Genomic DNA, 17,497 nt, shown 5'->3' with positions numbered 1-17,497 from the left:
GAGGTGGACACAAACCTATCTAGTCTCTCCATACATGACTCAAATCTTTCCCTAGTTCACTGGGATAACCCTGAACGGTCTAGTGGCGGAAAGGGCTGCTCTTCTGCCTCTAGGCGTCGAGATCTCTCCCATAGCGTGGAGGATATACCCCCTCACCCTCTGAGAACCCTTCTTGTGGGGCTGGCACTAGGGACGTATCTCTGGATTTTCCCTTCGACGTGGGGGGGGGGGGAGGTTCCGGCATACCCTCTGTAGATTTCGACATCTCTCTGACCTTATGAGCAGGCTTTGGTGACTCTTTCAACCCCTCTCTTTCATCTCTGAGTGTCCTTGGAGACTATTCTAGCTAAGCCTTCCACGACTAGTTTGTCCGTCGAGGGCTGGTGGTGAATAGTTTTCGGCAGAGCCGAAACCTTACCGTCGTCAGACGCCCTCTTACGAGGTGTTTCGACCAACATTTTGGTGGTAGCGCCTTTAGTAGAAGAAGGCCCAGTCGCTAGGCGCGTATGCGGCTGCCGGGAGGGCTGGCGACCTTTATGGTTGGCGGAGGCTGCCGGTTGCTTCAGCATCCCCGTTGGCGCTGAGGCCTTCTTCGATTTCGAAGAATGGGAGTGGGTTGTGTGCTTTGTGATTTTTTTTTTGTGTCAGCGTCACCGGGATGTATATCCCCATAAGTAGGGCCGGAGCCGAGCTTTTCAGGGCTGGGGACAGACTCGGTGGAGCGGGGGTGCTCCATAGAGAGGTCGACAACCTCTGTTACGGAGGTAGTGTTATCACTATCCTCCTCGTCACACTCGGCGGCGGTGGCCACTGGTGAGGAATCAGCCTTCGACATGCCGTAGGCTGCCCACCTTTTGACCCTGCGTTCAATGTTTTTGGGCAAAGGCGTTTACAGGCCGCACAGCCAGCCTCGTTGTGGTCGAGGGGTAAGCAGCGGTTACATCGCTTATGCTGGTCTTTCCACGGAAATATTCCATTACAACGAGGGCAAAATCTAAAATGAGTCCTCTCCATAGCTGAGGATGTAACAAGTGATAACTACCCCGAAGGAAAGGGGGGAGAAAGGGAAAGGTATTCTAGAAGAAACAAATGTCCACAACAACCCCCACTCTCCATACTGCGTAGGCCGGCGAGGCCGGGCCAAGTGTTCGGCTGCGCCGAAAGGATCGCCTCCGTCGAAACCACCGCCGAAGAGCTTGACTCGGCGGGGAAGTTGAATGGCTGTCGAAAGAGGGCTGAAGGCGGTTGAATTAAACAATAACTGACAAAACGACCAAGGGTCGAATAAATGTTAAATGGCAATGTCTCTTACGAGCTCTGCATAAAGCGACCAGTATTCTGGGCGGGAAAAAACAATCTGAGGGACCTTGACGCGTGAGGGATTTTGGGTACACTACACGCCACTATAGGGATAGTATTACAGACACCCCTATGTCGACGTCCCCTTTTCGACTCTCGAAAAACAAGATGCAATACTCCGCAGTGACCACTGGATGTCGGACTATGCACAGCATGTGATTCTAAGCAGATTAATCAGAATATATATATATATATATATATATATATATATATATATATATATATATACACACACACACACACACTTTTTTTAGGAGTAGCAAAAGAGACCACAGGGGGTAGCAAGGCAGAACTCAGGGGTCACAAATGCGACCCCCTGGTGACCCCTAAATGACGTCTGAGGTTCTGATGACAGCCATACTGGTTGGTCACTGGGAATGCCACTCAACCAAAGCCACATTCACAGAAAGTGAGTGGGCTAGACAAGGAACCTCTACTAGACTAAACCAGTTAGGACCAGTATGGAGACTGGTTCAGAACTGCCATTTTGGGGCCACCTAGATAAATAGAATTCTTATAAAACAAAATGGCCACAAGCAGGGTTTAAAAAACCCATTGGTACCCCAATTGGCTACCAATGCGGTCAAATGTCTTGCACCCTTGGTGAAGTCAAAATTAAATCACAGTGATCACCAACCTATTCCTTAAAATCAAAATATAGTGATTGAATCACTCTAGGGCAGAAATGGGGTGCATGAGAGGCAACTCCTGGGACTGGCCACCTTAGGAGCAACACAATACTATATACACTTTATAATAAGAAAAAAAAGAGACTTCACGGCATGAGGACTTCAGGAGAAGTTGCTATGGACACCAAAAAGATATTAAGGAACCATGAAAACACAGGGGGGACAAAAGCAAAAAGTTAAGGGGCCCCAACAAGTTGCCATACAATCCCCAAAATAAGAACTCCGGCTTAACATTTGGCATCTCAACAAAATCTTCACAGATTAGAGCAAACAATGACAACAAAATAACTTACATTTGAACACATAGCAGCAACTGCCATGAGGCAGCAATAACAAATAATGATTTCCTTCATTATGCCGGCCTACATTTTTTCCAGGTAGACAACATACCTTCATTTTGAAGACTGGTTGGATATTTTTCAGCATTTGTAGTAGTTTGATTTCAGTAGCTGCCTTTTCACTCTCTTTTCCGTCAGCAAACACATCAAAAATGGCATCCAAGGCTTCACCAGCTACAACCAGTGAAGTATCATTGGTTGCAACCTCAAGAAGGAAATTACCAATCACCTGGAATTGCAAAGGAATAGTATGGTCACAGAGGGTATGCAAGAAGAGAGCTCAAGTCAAAGACCCATCAAATAATATTTTCTGAAAATACTGGAATCTCAAACTGTCAGTAATACTCATATTACAATGAATATGGGTCGTGGTCCTACAGCAGACAATAGAAGTGAGTAGAAGACTAGTTGTGTTTTGAGCACATTACACATATGCCAATATTGGCCTCACCCTGTGATTCCGAGCAAGGAAGACTTCATAAGGAATCGTTAGATGGTCATTGGCTACTAGGGGTGTCACGGTATTAGTTTTATGACGGTACGATAACCTTCTTGCCAAATGACGGTATATCATGGTTATCGTGGTATAGCAGGTGGAGTTAACCAATCTTAACAAATATTTTCTAAAAATGTCATGAATTGTCAGATTTATCATCACAAACAAAACCAGGCAGATAGGGCCAGAATTGGGCTTTTCAACATATTTTCCACTGAAATGCCACCCCTTGCTTCCACCAAACACAAGCACACGTGTGGAGAGGAGGAGGGGGGCGGGGGAGCCCTGTTGTGACTGGCAAAGCAAACTGAATAGCTTTTCTTAAGTGGTCATTTAAGCTTTTAGCTCCCTCACTGGCTAATGGTGAAGATGAACATGTTGCCATCTTTATAACCTGCATGCCACAGATCAATGGAGGCTGATGGTAGTATACGCTTGTGCGCATACACACGTACGCTCTCTTTACGTTACAGCCTTTAGTTCACTTGAGGGCCAAAAGGTGTTCAGTAATCACGGACATCTTACCCTTTGGTATGGCAGCAGGGAATACCCACAGATGAGTGAATTTCGCAGTGTGACTTATTATATGTAAATTCAATGATAGAACCACGGAAATCCCCCATTGTCATATGTTTAGCAAACATTATCCATTATAAATATATAAACCCCAAAGCCGCCAACCCAAAGAAACCCTTTTCCTTCTTGGCACCGTATTTATTCTTTCTATTGCTAACATACTGATTTTGTGTCAGGCACGTGTGGTTTATGGAATGACATTAAAAACTGCTCCAACTGATACTGCTTGGCAGATGGCACATCCAACAGTGCAAGACAAAGACTGCGCAGCACTTGCTTACTACAGCCTTTCCAAATCAGATTGAAAAGCACACTTAACGGTATACCAGTATAAACAATGTGACGGTTATTATTGTTCAATTAAGTGAAGGTACGCATGCATATGTAACGTTGTGCTCACACTTGGAGTTTGTACTAATCACCATATGCGTTAAATGAATGTACTTTTTGCTAAAAGAAGAGGCCTTCTCTTTTATACGGCGGTGTTTAAGACCTGCTGACCCGGCAAGAACTTGTTTTTAACAGAAGAATTGTGTTTGGTCACTGTATGTCGAAGCATGCTGAGCCTGCTAAAACTATCTGCAGAATACGGGTGGGGGGAAGGAATGAGTAAGCATGGCCTCGAGCACAGAGATACGGGCACAAAGGGGCACGAAAGAATGTGAAGACCGGGATAACAGGAAACCACGATAGACCACGATAGCAAATGTGCAATGGTTGTTCGTTAAACTCCAACTGGATACTTCAGATAAACTCCAACTGGAGATCCGCCCTGGGGTGGACGTGTGCTACGTGCAAGGCAATGTAAACAGAAAAGTATAAAAGAGCACGATGTGTAGAGGAAGGCGCGGCACTTCGACGACTTGCTTAGCGAGACGTTTGAACTTGCGGCCCATTCGCGAATGCTTGTGCATTAATAAAGTAATGTTTACTTGGCTCTTTTCTGTCTGAGTTATTGCAGGGTCCCTCATTGTACTGGTTATGGTGACGGCGAGAAATCGCACCCACAATTTTGGTGTCAGAAGTGGGATGCGAAGGAGCGACAGTCCGTCACTGGGTGAGGAACGCCGCGGCGGAACCGGAGAAGGAATTGATCACGGGGCCCCAACAACTGAATCCGCACCTTTGATTGCAACCAACGCGTCATCCTTGTTTTTCCGGCTCCGTCGGCGGTGGAACAGCAGGCTGTCGCCCTTCGGGTCCGGAACACTCTGGCGGGACCCTTAAGGTAAGTGGTATGGATGGATGCATGATGGAATAAGGAAATAACAATTTAGGGTTTATGAAGAGGACGGTGGTATGTCCGTCTATGTAATAATAATGATGAAACGGTGATGTATTGATATTGGTATGGCGATATATGTCAGGAGGATGTACTGTTAATGTTAGCCTATTAATGCACATTTGGGAAAGGTGAGTGTTTTTAGGCAATTGCGGTATACCAACAAAATGGGTCAAGCGGCTTCCAGCAAGAGTGGTATAGGCAAGAGACACTATGCCCCTCTTGAAGGAACCCCTGCATTTGATATGTTGATTAAACATGGATTGAATTCAACATTGTTCTTAAGGGAGTGGTCTGAATATACAAAAGATTCGATTGAGCATAAATGGCCAGACACCGGGTCCTTTGATGTGGACCGCATATCCAAAGTAGAAATAGAATTAGTAAAAAGACGGGTCAGACCCGCACAGTTTGAGGCTATACGACTATGGAGGGTAGAAGCAATGCGCAGGCGCAATGCTCAGAACAAAAAGGCAAAGGGGCAGAAGAGAACAGTAAATCAAAAATTACGTGACCTAGAGATAAAAGAGAAGGATGAGAAACTAGACCAGTTGGATAGACGTATGATGATTAAGAATAGCGGGGGTATGTATCCTGCCTTGCCGGCGCCTCGGTATGAAGATGTGATAGGACTAGAAGCAGAACAAACAACGACTGAATTGTTATTTCCAGGGGCTACGGCTCCTCCGAGAGAAGGTGAGGGTGAGAGGGCGGAATTCCCAATGAAGTATGGAGACCCAGATAGGTTGATAGACCATAGGAGAACGACTACTGTAGAAAAGGATAGAGATGGAGACTTGCAAATCCTTATGACCGGGCTGTATGGCACACCCCTCAATGACAGCCTACGGGACCAATTGGGGCGTTTGACACCTTTGGAATTTAGGACAGTGGCCACTAAACTTTATACCTTTCATGAGGGTAACTGTAAATTGAGAGGACAGAGTACTGCGGATCTGCCCTCAGCATATCAGGACGCTGTCGCGTTACTACCAGTGACTGCGTCCAGTGTTCAGTTATGGGGATGTATGTCCGACATAATAGCGGAAGTCATAAGGGGCGGTGTTGAATGGCAGAAGGAAAAGAGGGCATGGGAAAGAGAGGTGAGGGAAAGAGAGGCTAAACTCAAAGATGCAGACCAGACGGGCCAAAACGTAGCTAATCGTATGATAGCATCCATACACTCGCAGTCCATGTCCACCCTGGTGAGTCTGATGGAGGGCCTTGGCTGGCCTATACAAGTAAACGTAATTAAATATCTTCTTATTAGGGTGGATGATATAGAAGAGGAAAAGGAGCCTAGATATGTGTCCCAGTGGAATAGGATTAAGACGGAATTGGATAAGAAACTGCTACCTAATATAAGAGTGGATGATTCTGGGGCGGAAGAATGGAGAATGGCTAAGGTGGAGAAACTGTTAAAAGATTATAAAAAAATAAAAGAGAAAACCTTAGTCACCAGTCCTCTGCTTCATCACCAGTCCCTTGTAAGTGAACAAACAAACACGGAAAAGTTACTATCAATGCCAATGAGAGAGTGTCAACCCACCATAGATGCAGTTACTGGTAACATGATGCGCACCTATGTGTATGTCCCCTTATCTCGAATAGAATTGATGCATATCACCAAGTCCATCCCCGACCCCCGTATAGACCCGGCAGGATTCTACAAAGAAGTAGGAAAGCTATTCAGACCCGGGTTATTTACTGTAGAGGATGTAGATAACATATTGCTAGCTATTGTCCCAGAGGAAATATGGACCCCCTTTCGTGCCAAAGACAATGATACAATAAAATGGAAAGATGTAATGGAGGCGAGTAAAAATAGGAAACTGCATGAGGAATATCCCGAACCCCTAAGGGGGCATGGCATGCCAGTCCTGAGGGCTCTAGAAAAGGTATTACCCCCATTTGATGTGAATGTGGAGAAACTGTCTGCTGTGATACAGGGCGCAAGTGAGGAAGTAGCACAGTACTTCCTGCATTACGAAGCAGCATTTAAAGCACACAGTGGGCTAGAGATAGGGTCTGAGACGGGCCAACGGTACTTTGCCACAAACTTTATAGAAGGGCTCCACGGGCCAATCCAGGAGAACATTAGGAAGGCAGAAAGTACGTGGATGACTAGAAACCCCCGGGATCTCCTCGAAATGGCTAGGTATTATGAAAGAGGGGAAAGAGTAAAGGGACAACAAAAGGCACGACAAGAGAAGGATCTAAAAACCAAAGTGTTGATGCAACAGTTGCATCAAGGGCCCCAAGGCAGGTATAACTACAATAATAATGGCCCGCCACAGGGCTATAGTAGCAACATGATAGGGGGCCAAGGGACAGGTAGAGGTACAGTGCAAGGAGGTGCGCTATATGGGAGGAGGGATGGGCTACCCCAAGATGTATGTGCCTTCTGCAAGAGACCCGGACACTGGAAATCCCAGTGTCCCCAGAGTGGTGGGAGAGGAAGGGGCGTACGGCCCCCTTCACAGACAACATTTGCCCCAGGAAATAGGACTGGTGGGTACGGCAACCAAGACAATAGAATGTTTAAACCCCCTCAACCCAATGCCTTTGACGGACAAGCAAGAGGGGATGTTCCCTGGCCGGCCCCGCCTCCCCCCAATCTACTGTATCAGCCACGACAAACAACACAAGTACAAGGTGTATGCCAGGGCGAAGGATGTGGGGAAGGGGTATACTATAATGACGACTTCCAGGATAACACAAGTGATATGTCCTGAGGAGGCCGAAATGAGACAGCGGGAGTGGTACAAGTACCTATAGATCAGAGGGGGCCTTATGCCTCCATTAGGATCGGCCCCCACCGAAACTTGAGATGTCTGGTAGACACGGGAGCTGGAAACAGTTCCGTGAATATCAGAGCCGTCCCCGCTGTCCCATTATCGGATAAAAGCAAGGTATCAGTTGGATTTGGGGGAAATCCAATAAAGACTCCTGTAAGTGAAATAGTAGAAGCGGAAGGAACAAGTTACTTACCTGTAACTGTTGTTCTCCAGCATGGGTCTGGCATGGATTCACATGCTCATGAATATTCCCCGTCGTCAGGCTGGGAATCCTCGGTAAAGAAAAAACCAGTATCAGTTTAGTTTCTGATCTGTCTTTCGTAGTAACAACCAATCACTGGTCTCTGCGTCATACTGACCACAGCCAATGACTGCCCTCTACCTAAGCACCGCCTCTGGCAGCCATCTTCAGATTTGGAAGCACGTGAAGTGGCAGTATGACCAAGTGAAGAGCCGCAGAGGGGTAGGCGGGAGGGTTCGCATGTGAATCCATGCCAGACCCATGCTGGAGAACAACTGTTACAGTTAAGTAACTTGTTCCTTCTCCACCATGGGGTCTGGCATGGATTCACATGCTCATGAATAAAGAATACATAGCAGTACACACATGCACAACCACGGGAGGTGGCAAAGGCGGAACATTAAGCAGTACATCAAACTCAACATTAAGCATCTTACCTCCTCACCAGGCTCACCTCAGGCGAACAGGTTGCGCAGCACTGCTTGGCCGACCCTGGACTCCTCCCTGGAATCCCGATCGACGCAGTAGAATTTCGTGAAGGTGTGCGTCGACCTCCACGTAGCAGCCCTGCATATGTCCAGCAGGGGCACACCAGAAAGGAACACCGTGGTAGCTGCGATCGCTCTGGTGGAATGGGCTCTCGGACGGCCAGGCAGCGGTCGGTTTGCCAACCGATGACAGTACATGATACAGCCGGAGAGCCATCTGGAAATGGAAGCCTTCGAGAGAGCCTTCCCCTGATTGACAGGTCCAAAGTTCACAAAGAGTTGTGACGTCTTCCGAAAACACTTCGTGCGGTCCACGTAGAACTTCAGCGCTCTAGCCACATCCAGCGAGTGCAAAGTCCTCTCAGCCGGCGACGAAGGCGACGGGAAGAACACAGGCAACACCAAGGGTTCGTTGAGATGGAAGTCCGACGGTACCTTGGGCATGAAGGAGGGGTGCGTCCTGAGCACTACCCTCGTGTCGTGAAAAGTCAAGTACGGGGCCTTGCAGGAAAGGGCCTGGATCTCTCCCACCCGTCGTGCGGAGGTGATGGCCACAAGAAACGCTGTTTTCCACGACAGAAACTTCAACGGGGCCGAGTGCAGAGGCTCGAACAGAGGTCCCATGAGCTTGGTCAGCACCACGTTGAGCTCCCACGCCGGGGCCGGAGCCTTCACCGGCGGGAACGATCTGAACAGTCCCTTCATGAACTCTTTCACCAGACGATGAGACCACAAGGACGTCCGGCCCGTGGTTCTGGTGTATCGGGAGATCGCAGCAAGATGAATCTTGATGGACGCGTGTGCCAGTCCAGCTTTGGCCAGCGTCAGCAGGTACGGCAGTACCTGGGGAGCCGTAATCCGTAGAGGGTTAATCTTCTGTGCGTGGCACCAGACAGAGAACCTCTTCCATTTGTGTCCGTAGCATTTAAGAGTCGAGGACGCCCTGGCCTTTGCAAGAACCTCTCTGCAGTCGGCCGGTATGTCGTATCCTCCAAACTCTAGCGCTGCAGGAGCCAGGCCTGCAAGTTCAGCGATTTCGGGTCGAGGTGGAGGATGGCGCCGCCTTCCCTGGAGAGTAGATCCGCGTCCACCGGCAGCTTGATTGGCGGGGACGCTGACAAGTCCAGAAGGTCCGGGAACCATATCTGCCTCGGCCACGCAGGTGCGACGAGGATCATCCTGCACCGTGACCTCTTGAGCTGGTTGACGAGCCGGATTAGCAGTGGCAAAGGAGGGAACGCGTAGAGGAACAGGCCCTCCCAGGGGAACGAGAAAGCATTGCCCATGCTCCTCGCCTGGGGAAACCTGCTGGCGAACCTCCGGCACTTGGAGTTCGTCGCCGTCGCGAACAGGTCGATCTGGGGTGTGCCCCACCGTCGGAAGAGGCGATCCACTAGATCCTGCCGTAGTTCCCACTCGTGGCACGAGCGCAGCTCCCTGCTGAGTGAGTCGGCGATGGTGTTTTTTATCCCTGCCAGATGAAACGGCACCAGAAACATCCTTTGGGCGACGGCCCAATGCCACAGGTCCTGCGCCTCCTTGGACAGTGCTGGGGACCTGGCTCCGCCCTGTTTCCTGATGTAAAACATGGTGGTGGTGTTGTCGGTGAAGATCCTCACCACCTTGCCCTTGAGGGACGGAAGGAAGGACCTGAGGGCCCAGAACACTGCACGGAGCTCCAGGACGTTGATATGGAGGGACTTCTCCGTCGGGAGCCAAAGGCCTCTCGCGTGCAGATTTTCGGTGGGCGCTCCCCACCCTTCCAGGGAGGCATCCGTGGTCACTGTCTCCTGGTGGTCTGGGGTCTGGAAGTCCATGCCCGCCGTCAGATGCGCGTGGTTGCTCCACCATTGGACCGCTCGGCGGAAACTCTCGTCGAGTGTGATCCTCTCCTCGAAGCCGCCCGTCGTTTGGATCCAGCGCGCATCCAGGAACTCCTGCAACGGGCGCATCCGGAGCCTGCACATGGGAATGAGGTAGATGCAAGAAGACATCATTCCGAGGAGGGACTTGATGGACCTCACCTTGGCCGCGTCGGAAACCAACATCCGCTGTACCTTGCCCAGGATGGACCTGGTCCTTTCCTCCGACGGGGAGGCCAGAAGGGACACTGTGTCGAGCTTCGCTCCCAGAAACAGTGCGTTTTGCACGGGTACCAGGTGGGACTTGGCGTAGTTCACCGAGAATCCCAGGTCCGTGAGAAGTTGGACGGTCCTTGCCGTGTGCTCCACGGCGAGCTCCCTCGTCTTGGCTCGGATGAGCCAGTCGTCCAGGTAGGGGTAGACGTGGATCCCCTCGCGGCGCAGCTGCGCCGCCACCGGTGCAAGGCACTTGGTGAATACCCTGGGTGCCGACCGTAGTCCGAAGGGGAGGGCTTTGAACTGGTAGTGACGCCCTTGGACCACAAACCTGAGGAATTTTCGGTGCCCCTTTAGGATGGGAATATGGAAGTAGGCATCCTCCAAATCCAACGACGACAGGAAGTCTCCTTCCTCCAGCTGACCCAGGACGTGCTGGAGGGTGACCATCCGGAACTTTTGCGCCTTGATGAACTTGTTCAGACGTCGCAGGTCCAGGATGGGGCGCCATCCCCCCGTCTTCTTCTTCACAAGGAAGTATCTCGAGTAAACTCCGGAGCCCCGAAGCCTCTTTGGGACGAGTTCGATGGCGCCCTTCCTGAGCATCGCCTTTACCTCCAGGAGAAGTTGAGGGACGTAAAGTTCTTTCCTGGCCACGGGGGGGACGCGCGGACACCTTCTTTGAAACTCGAGCGCTTGGCCCCGGGCCAAGGCGTCCAGCACCCAACGGTCGGTGGAGATGGACTCCCACACGCTGATGAAGCTCGCCAGCCGGCCTCCCACCGGGGTGCTTCGGTGGGGGCCCGACCCCACGGTCGGTTCAATCCTGCTTCGACGAGGCTTTGCCGCCTTGACCTCCTTGGCGACGACGGCGGGGTCCGCCAGACTTGCCTCGTCCTCTGTAGGCCTCCTGAGCCGACGAGCGGGCCGCTTGACGGTAGGTGGAGAAACCGCCGCCGGAACCTTTGGAGGCGCCCTTGCCTCCGCTGCTCCGAAAGGGCGTCCGTCGTTGTTGCAGAACTCCAAGGGCCCGGGCCGTCTGGGTGTCCGCTTTAATGGCCTGAAGGGAATCGTCCACTGTTTTCCCAAACAGGTTGTTCCCATCGAAGGGCATGTCCAGGACTCTGGTCTGAACGTCTTGACGGAAGTCCGTAGCCTTGAGCCATCCACGCCGCCTAAGGCAAACGCCGTTGCCCAACTGGCGGAACCCAGTGTCGGCGATGTCCGTCGCAACGGTAATGGCGTGGTCCGAAGCCACCTCACCTTCCTGCAGGATCTCCAGGGCCTCTGCCCTCTTGTCGTCCGGCAAGAAGTCCAGTAGGGGAGCCAGTTTGTACCAGAGCTCCCTGTCGTAGCGGGCCACGATAGCCAAGGCGTTGGCCGCTTTAATCGTCGTCGCCGCAGACGAGATGACTCTGCGTCCCATAGCGTCCAATTTCTTTCCCTCGCCGTCCGGTGGGGAAGTCGATGTGGAGGCCGCACCCCCCCCCCGCTTTTTTCCTGGCCGCCGCGGAGACGACGGAGTCCGGGGTAGGCTGCGCACGGAGGCACAGGGGGGCCGTGTCCGGGACCCGGTACTTCTTCTCGTACCGGTCTCTTCTAGCTGGCGTCGTGGAAGGGTTCTTGAGGAGGGTGAGGCCCTCATCCCAAATGTCGTCCAATAGAGGCACTGAGAGGACCGTCTTCCTCTTGGCCTCGTGCCGCTGATAAAGGAAACCTTCCTTCTTCTCCTCAGGGCAGAGTTGGAAAAGCTCGGATGCCCTGGTGATCATGGAGTGGAACGATCCAATCTCGTCGGGCGGAGAAGCCCTGGTGGGAGGCGACGACGGTACATCCTCGTCGTATACCTCGTCGTCCGTACCCGTCGCTGCCGTGTCAGTCCCCGTATCATCCCCTCGGGTGGACGGGGAGGAGGGCTGGAAGGGGCGCGACGGCTGAAAAAGAGGCAGAGGGTGGATCCTTCTTTTCTTGGTAGGGGGAACACCAGAAGGTCCCGGTTCTGGGTCCCCCGACGGGAGAGGTTCCGTCGGCAACGGTAGTCTCGTCCTTATCTCTGAGCATAAGGACTGTATAGCCAACAAAATGGCCGCCGAGTTGTCTCGCGGCGCTGGCAGAGGGGAATCCGACGGGCGATCAGGGGCCCCGTCGGTACCCTCGACGATGTCGTCGTCACCTGCGTCGGGATCCATCCCGACGGGCCGGTCTTCTTCCACGCCGAGGCCGTGGCTTAAGACTTCGACCAGCTCCTCCTCCGAGGTTGAGGCCGAATCTACGACGACGCCCTGCCCCCCCTTTTTCTTCCCCACGGGGGATTTCACGGGGGTCCTATCGATGGGCACAAAAGAGGACTCCCTCCGAGGTGGCAGGGAGACTCTGAGCCCCGAGGTCGCCACCACTGGTGTAGCCTCCACAGGCTGAGCCAGGGCCGCCGCGACAGTTTCGATAGAGGGCTTGGCCGGATGGATTAAGGCCTTCACCACCCTAGGTGCGCTCACCGCCTTATCCTTGAGAGGGGGGACACTGCCTCGCTCCCCCTCCGCCTTCGAGCTCGACCGGGGCCTCTCCAGGAGCTTCGCCGGGTGCTCGGCCTTCCTCTTACCCGACCCAGAGCGTTGGCTCGTGGTTGATGGTGCCGGGGAGGGTGCACCCTGCCTGGCGCCCGTAGAGCCCGACCGTTCGGCGCTCCCGGTGCCAGCGGACTCGCGGTGCTTGGCCTTATGTTGGACCCCCGTCGCCGGGGCGTCCTCATAGGTCTTAGAAGACCGCTCGGCTTTCTTCCTCTTCTTCTCGCCGGACGGGCTCTTCCCTTCCAGCCAGTTGGCGAGACGTTGATGGCGGTCCTTCATGGTCCGCTCCGACATGTTGCCGCAACACGCACAGTCCTTCTCCACGTGCGTCTTGTCCTCATGTAGGCAGTAAAGACAAAAAGAGTGTTCGTCCTCCTTGAAGACGTTCTGCAGCTGACATCCAGGGCAGACCCTGAACAGCTTTCCGGGCGTCGAGCTCCCCTTCTCCTGGGCCATGACCGGGCCTGAGAAACTTATGGAGTCCTCCAAAAGCGTAGCTCGACGAAATCTTCACCCTTGAGGGGCGCAGGCGAATCCGACACGGGTCCCCGTTGATCGGATGGAGAATCGGTGGAGCTTGAGGCTCTTCTGACCGAAAAAACGAAGTTTTTGAGAAAAAACGTGAAAAAATAGCACTAACGCTCGAAAGCAATAGCACGAGGATCCCAACACATGAACGTGCGGTAAAAATCTGAAGATGGCTGCCAGAGGCGGTGCTTAGGTAGAGGGCAGTCATTGGCTGTGGTCAGTATGACGCAGAGACCAGTGATTGGTTGTTACTACGAAAGACAGATCAGAAACAAAACTGATACTGGTTTTTTCTTTACCGAGGATTCCCAGCCTGACGACGGGGAATATTCATGAGCATGTGAATCCATGCCAGACCCCATGCTGGAGAACTTCATGGGGTAAAATGGGAGAATGGGTGGCTATTGACCAATCACTGCCCAGAAAACTTGTTAGGTATTGATGCATTAAAGACACTAGGGGCCACAATATATTGCTCCCCTCAGGGGGTGAGAATGACTATAAGCAAACCTATGGGTATATTGGGAGTAACGCAAACCCTGCCCCCGGAACTCCAAGACATCCCGAATGAACTATGGGCCACTCATGGGAATGATGTAGGGGTGTTGGATGTTTCCCCAGTAGTAATCAAACTAAAGCCCGGTGCCAGGTTGCCCAGGATAAAACAATATCGCATATCACACGAGGGAGAGAAGGCACTATATCAAATAGTACAGGATATGATACGGTTAGGGGTGGTAGAGCCAACAAATGATAGCCCTTGTTACTCTCCGATCCTTCCAGTACACCAGAAAGGTGGTGAAGCGGTACCCTATCGTTTCATTATTGATTTAAGGGAGATAAACAAAATAGTAGAACCCAGATATCCAGTTGTCCCTAATATTGCAAGTGTACTCACTTTAATTCCCAAAACAGCGAAATGGTTTACGGTAATTGATTTGAAAAATGCCTTCTTCAGCATTCCTATTGCCGAAGAAAGCAGGTACCTGTTTAGTTTCACTCTTCGAGATAGACAGTACCAATTTACTAGAGCCCCGCAGGGATATACAGAAAGTCCCGCCATATTCAGCCAAGCACTAAAAACACAGATGGATAACCTAGCCCTACCCGCTAACACTGCTCTGATACAATATGTTGATGATTTGCTATTATGTGCAGCCACCGAAGAGGAATGCCATTATGTGACCAGATTGGTGCTAATGCACTTAGCAGAGAATAAGCACAAGGTAGCCCTAGCCAAAATGCAGTATGTAAAACAAAAGGTCCATTATTTAGGCTTTGAGTTGTCCGAAGAGGGGCGAACTCTGTCTACTGATCGCATTGCTTTGATACAGTCCATAAAAGGCCCCGACACTGCAAAAGGTCTCTGAAGGATAATTGGTGTTTTATCCTATTGTAGGCACTGGATTCCTGAATTCTCTGTATTGATCCAGCCCATGCTAAAAGCCTTAAAAGAAGTACAAGAAAACGGACCATTAGAATGGACACCTGAGATGGAAAAAGCCCTGACAGCTATGAAAGATGTTCTATGCCACGCACCGGCCTTAGGCACACCTGATTATACCAAGAGATTTTGCCTTTTCGTTGATGAACAGGAAGGTTGCGCTGTGTCAGTCTTAACGCAGGAACAAGGGGGTAAACAGAGACCATGTGCATATTTCTCCAGTGCTCTGGACTCAGTAGCTCGAGGCCTACCCCCATGCATGAGAGCAGTGGCCGCAGCAGCGGCAGCCCTAAAACAAAGTGCAGGTATCATCCTAGGGAGCGAAGTGACAGTAAAAGTCCCACATGCGGTGGACGTTCTCCTGAATAGAGTGCATACACAGCATTTGACCACAGCTAGACTCACACAGTATGAGATGATTCTGTTTGCCAGTAATGTAAAAATCGAACGATGTAACACTTTGAATCCAGCGACACTGCTTCCTTTGCCCGTCTCACCTAATGACATTAGGCATGATTGTGTGATCCAAATGGAAGAACACACTAAGGGTAGAGCAGACCTGCAAGACACCCCGCTGGTTGATAATGAGGGTATATTATTCTGTGATGGTTCCTGTTTCAAACTGCCAAATGGGGAGACAACAGCAGGGTATGCTGTAACCACAGGGGAGCGGTTGATTGAGAGTGGGAAAGTGTGTGAAAAATCGGCCCAGGCAGCAGAATTGATTGCGCTAACGAGAGCATTAGTGTTAAGCAGCGGTATGAAAGTGACAATTTATAATGATTCAGCCTACGCTCATGGGGTGGTTTCCAGTTTTGGTAAACTCTGGGGAGAGCGTGGGTTTTTAACCTCCTAAGGTGATACTATTAAACATGCCCAATTGATTGCTGAATTATTACAAGCCCTTACGTTGCCCAAGATGGTGGCCATAGTGAAATGCCCAGCGCATAAAAGGACTCTAGATTATGTCACGCAAGGAAACTCCTTAGCCGACCAGATGGCTAAACTAGCTGCCACAAGGGATACACGGTGGGAGGCCCGACAACTCATAGTGGGGAGGGATGTGACTATGGAAGGGACGAAGGAGCGCGTAAAGGAAATCCAAGCAGATGCAACCATTGAAGAAAGACTATCTTGGCACAAGGATGATCAATACGAGGAGACGGTAGATGGGCTATGGGCACATACCAATACGAATACTTGGGTACTACCTGATGCATACTTACCTGTGATAGTGAGTGTGGCTCATGGTCCAACTCACGTTAACGCAAGGACTATGGAAGAAGTTTTGAGTGCTGTGTGGTACAACAAAAGATTGGGAATGTATTGTCGTCAATGGGCAAAACAATGTGAAATATGTGTTCTATGCAATGTGGGGAAAGGTGTACCAGCCCCGGCGGGCCACAGTAAGTTACCCACCTGCCCTTTTGAGGTGGTGTATATGGACTTTATACAGCTGGAGCCTGTAAATAAACATTCCTACTGTTTGGTGATGAGATGTGGGTTCTCAGGATGGGTGGAAGCATATCCCCTGCGGGACAATAGTGCCACCTCCACAGCACAATGCATATTGAAACACTGGGTGCCCTTGTATACGGTCCCCAGATATCTATGGTCTGACAATGGGACTCATTTTACTGGTGAAGTAGTACGCAAAGTTTGCAAGGCCCTTGGTATTGATCAACGCTTCCATGCAGTTTTTCATCCTCAATCAGCTGGGATTATAGAGGGCACAAATAAGGTACTGAAGAACAAACTGGTAAAGGCTTGTGCTGAAACGGGACTGAAATGGCCGGATGCATTGCCTATTGCATTATTGAGTATGCGTACTATGCCTAAGCGTACACATGGTTTATCTCCTTTCGAAATTGTTATGGGGCGTCCACCAAGTATTGGGACCCCCATATCACCTAAGAGATTGTCTAAGCAAGCATGGCCTGCATTACAACAGTACTGTATTGGGTTAACTAATAGACTGATTTCTATTAATGCACAGGTGAACGCAGTAGCTCCATCTCCTCTGATAGGAGAAGGTCACGACGTGCAGCCCGGTGACTGGGTTGTTATAAAAGCCTTCGATCGCACCAGCGGACTGCAACCCAGATGGAAGGGCCCGTTTCAAGTGCTCTTCGCGACACAAACTGCGGTAAAGGTTGATGGCAAATCGCACTGGTACCACGTGAATCACGTCAAGAAGACGCTTCCACTACTGATTCCTCCAGAAAAGGGAACCAACCAACCCCAGGTTGCAACAGTACTGCCAGACGCCATTAGTAGGTGTGCCCATCGTCTCCGATCCCGTGACGTGTATGTGCCAAGCAACGTGTAAGGACACTGTTTTGAACTTTGATCATTAGGGAGATGAACATTTGGACTCTCTTGTTGGTTTTAGCAGGATTGTGCCTTACTGAAGACAACGGGCTTGTAGCCTGAAGGGCCTCCGGCGTTCCCCTCATGGGACAGGCACTATGAGGCGTGGGACAGATCGGATGAAGGTTTTCAGTGAGACCTACCACTATTAGAGTAATAAGGACACTGGTGCTTTAAATAGGGAATACAGCTATATCGCTAGGTTGCATCTGATACGCATACGTACCTATAATTGAGCCACAT

The 17,497-nt window shown here is 50.8% G+C and overlaps 1 protein-coding gene across 3 annotated transcripts in view; it reads right to left on the bottom strand.

Annotated features, from left to right (window-relative positions):
- HEATR3 (HEAT repeat containing 3) overlaps positions 1-17,497 on the bottom strand; it is a 366,680-nt gene that overhangs the window by 5,232 nt on the left and 343,951 nt on the right. For 2 of the 3 annotated variants that reach the window (XM_069604764.1, XM_069604765.1), the window contains exon 14: positions 2,439-2,615. In XM_069604764.1, coding sequence (XP_069460865.1) covers positions 2,439-2,615 — 177 coding nt within the window. Of the gene's footprint in view, positions 1-2,341; positions 2,616-17,497 lie in introns of all 3 variants that reach the window. The other variant, XM_069604763.1, reaches the window with a different exon arrangement.

This window comes from Ambystoma mexicanum, chromosome 1p (genome assembly GCF_040938575.1).
Source record: "Ambystoma mexicanum isolate Mex_15411 chromosome 1p, UKY_AmexF1_1, whole genome shotgun sequence".
Taxonomy (NCBI): Eukaryota; Metazoa; Chordata; class Amphibia; order Caudata; family Ambystomatidae; genus Ambystoma; species Ambystoma mexicanum.
The sequence above is the reverse complement of the archived record's forward strand: the minus strand, read 5'-3'. Positions and strand labels throughout refer to the sequence as shown.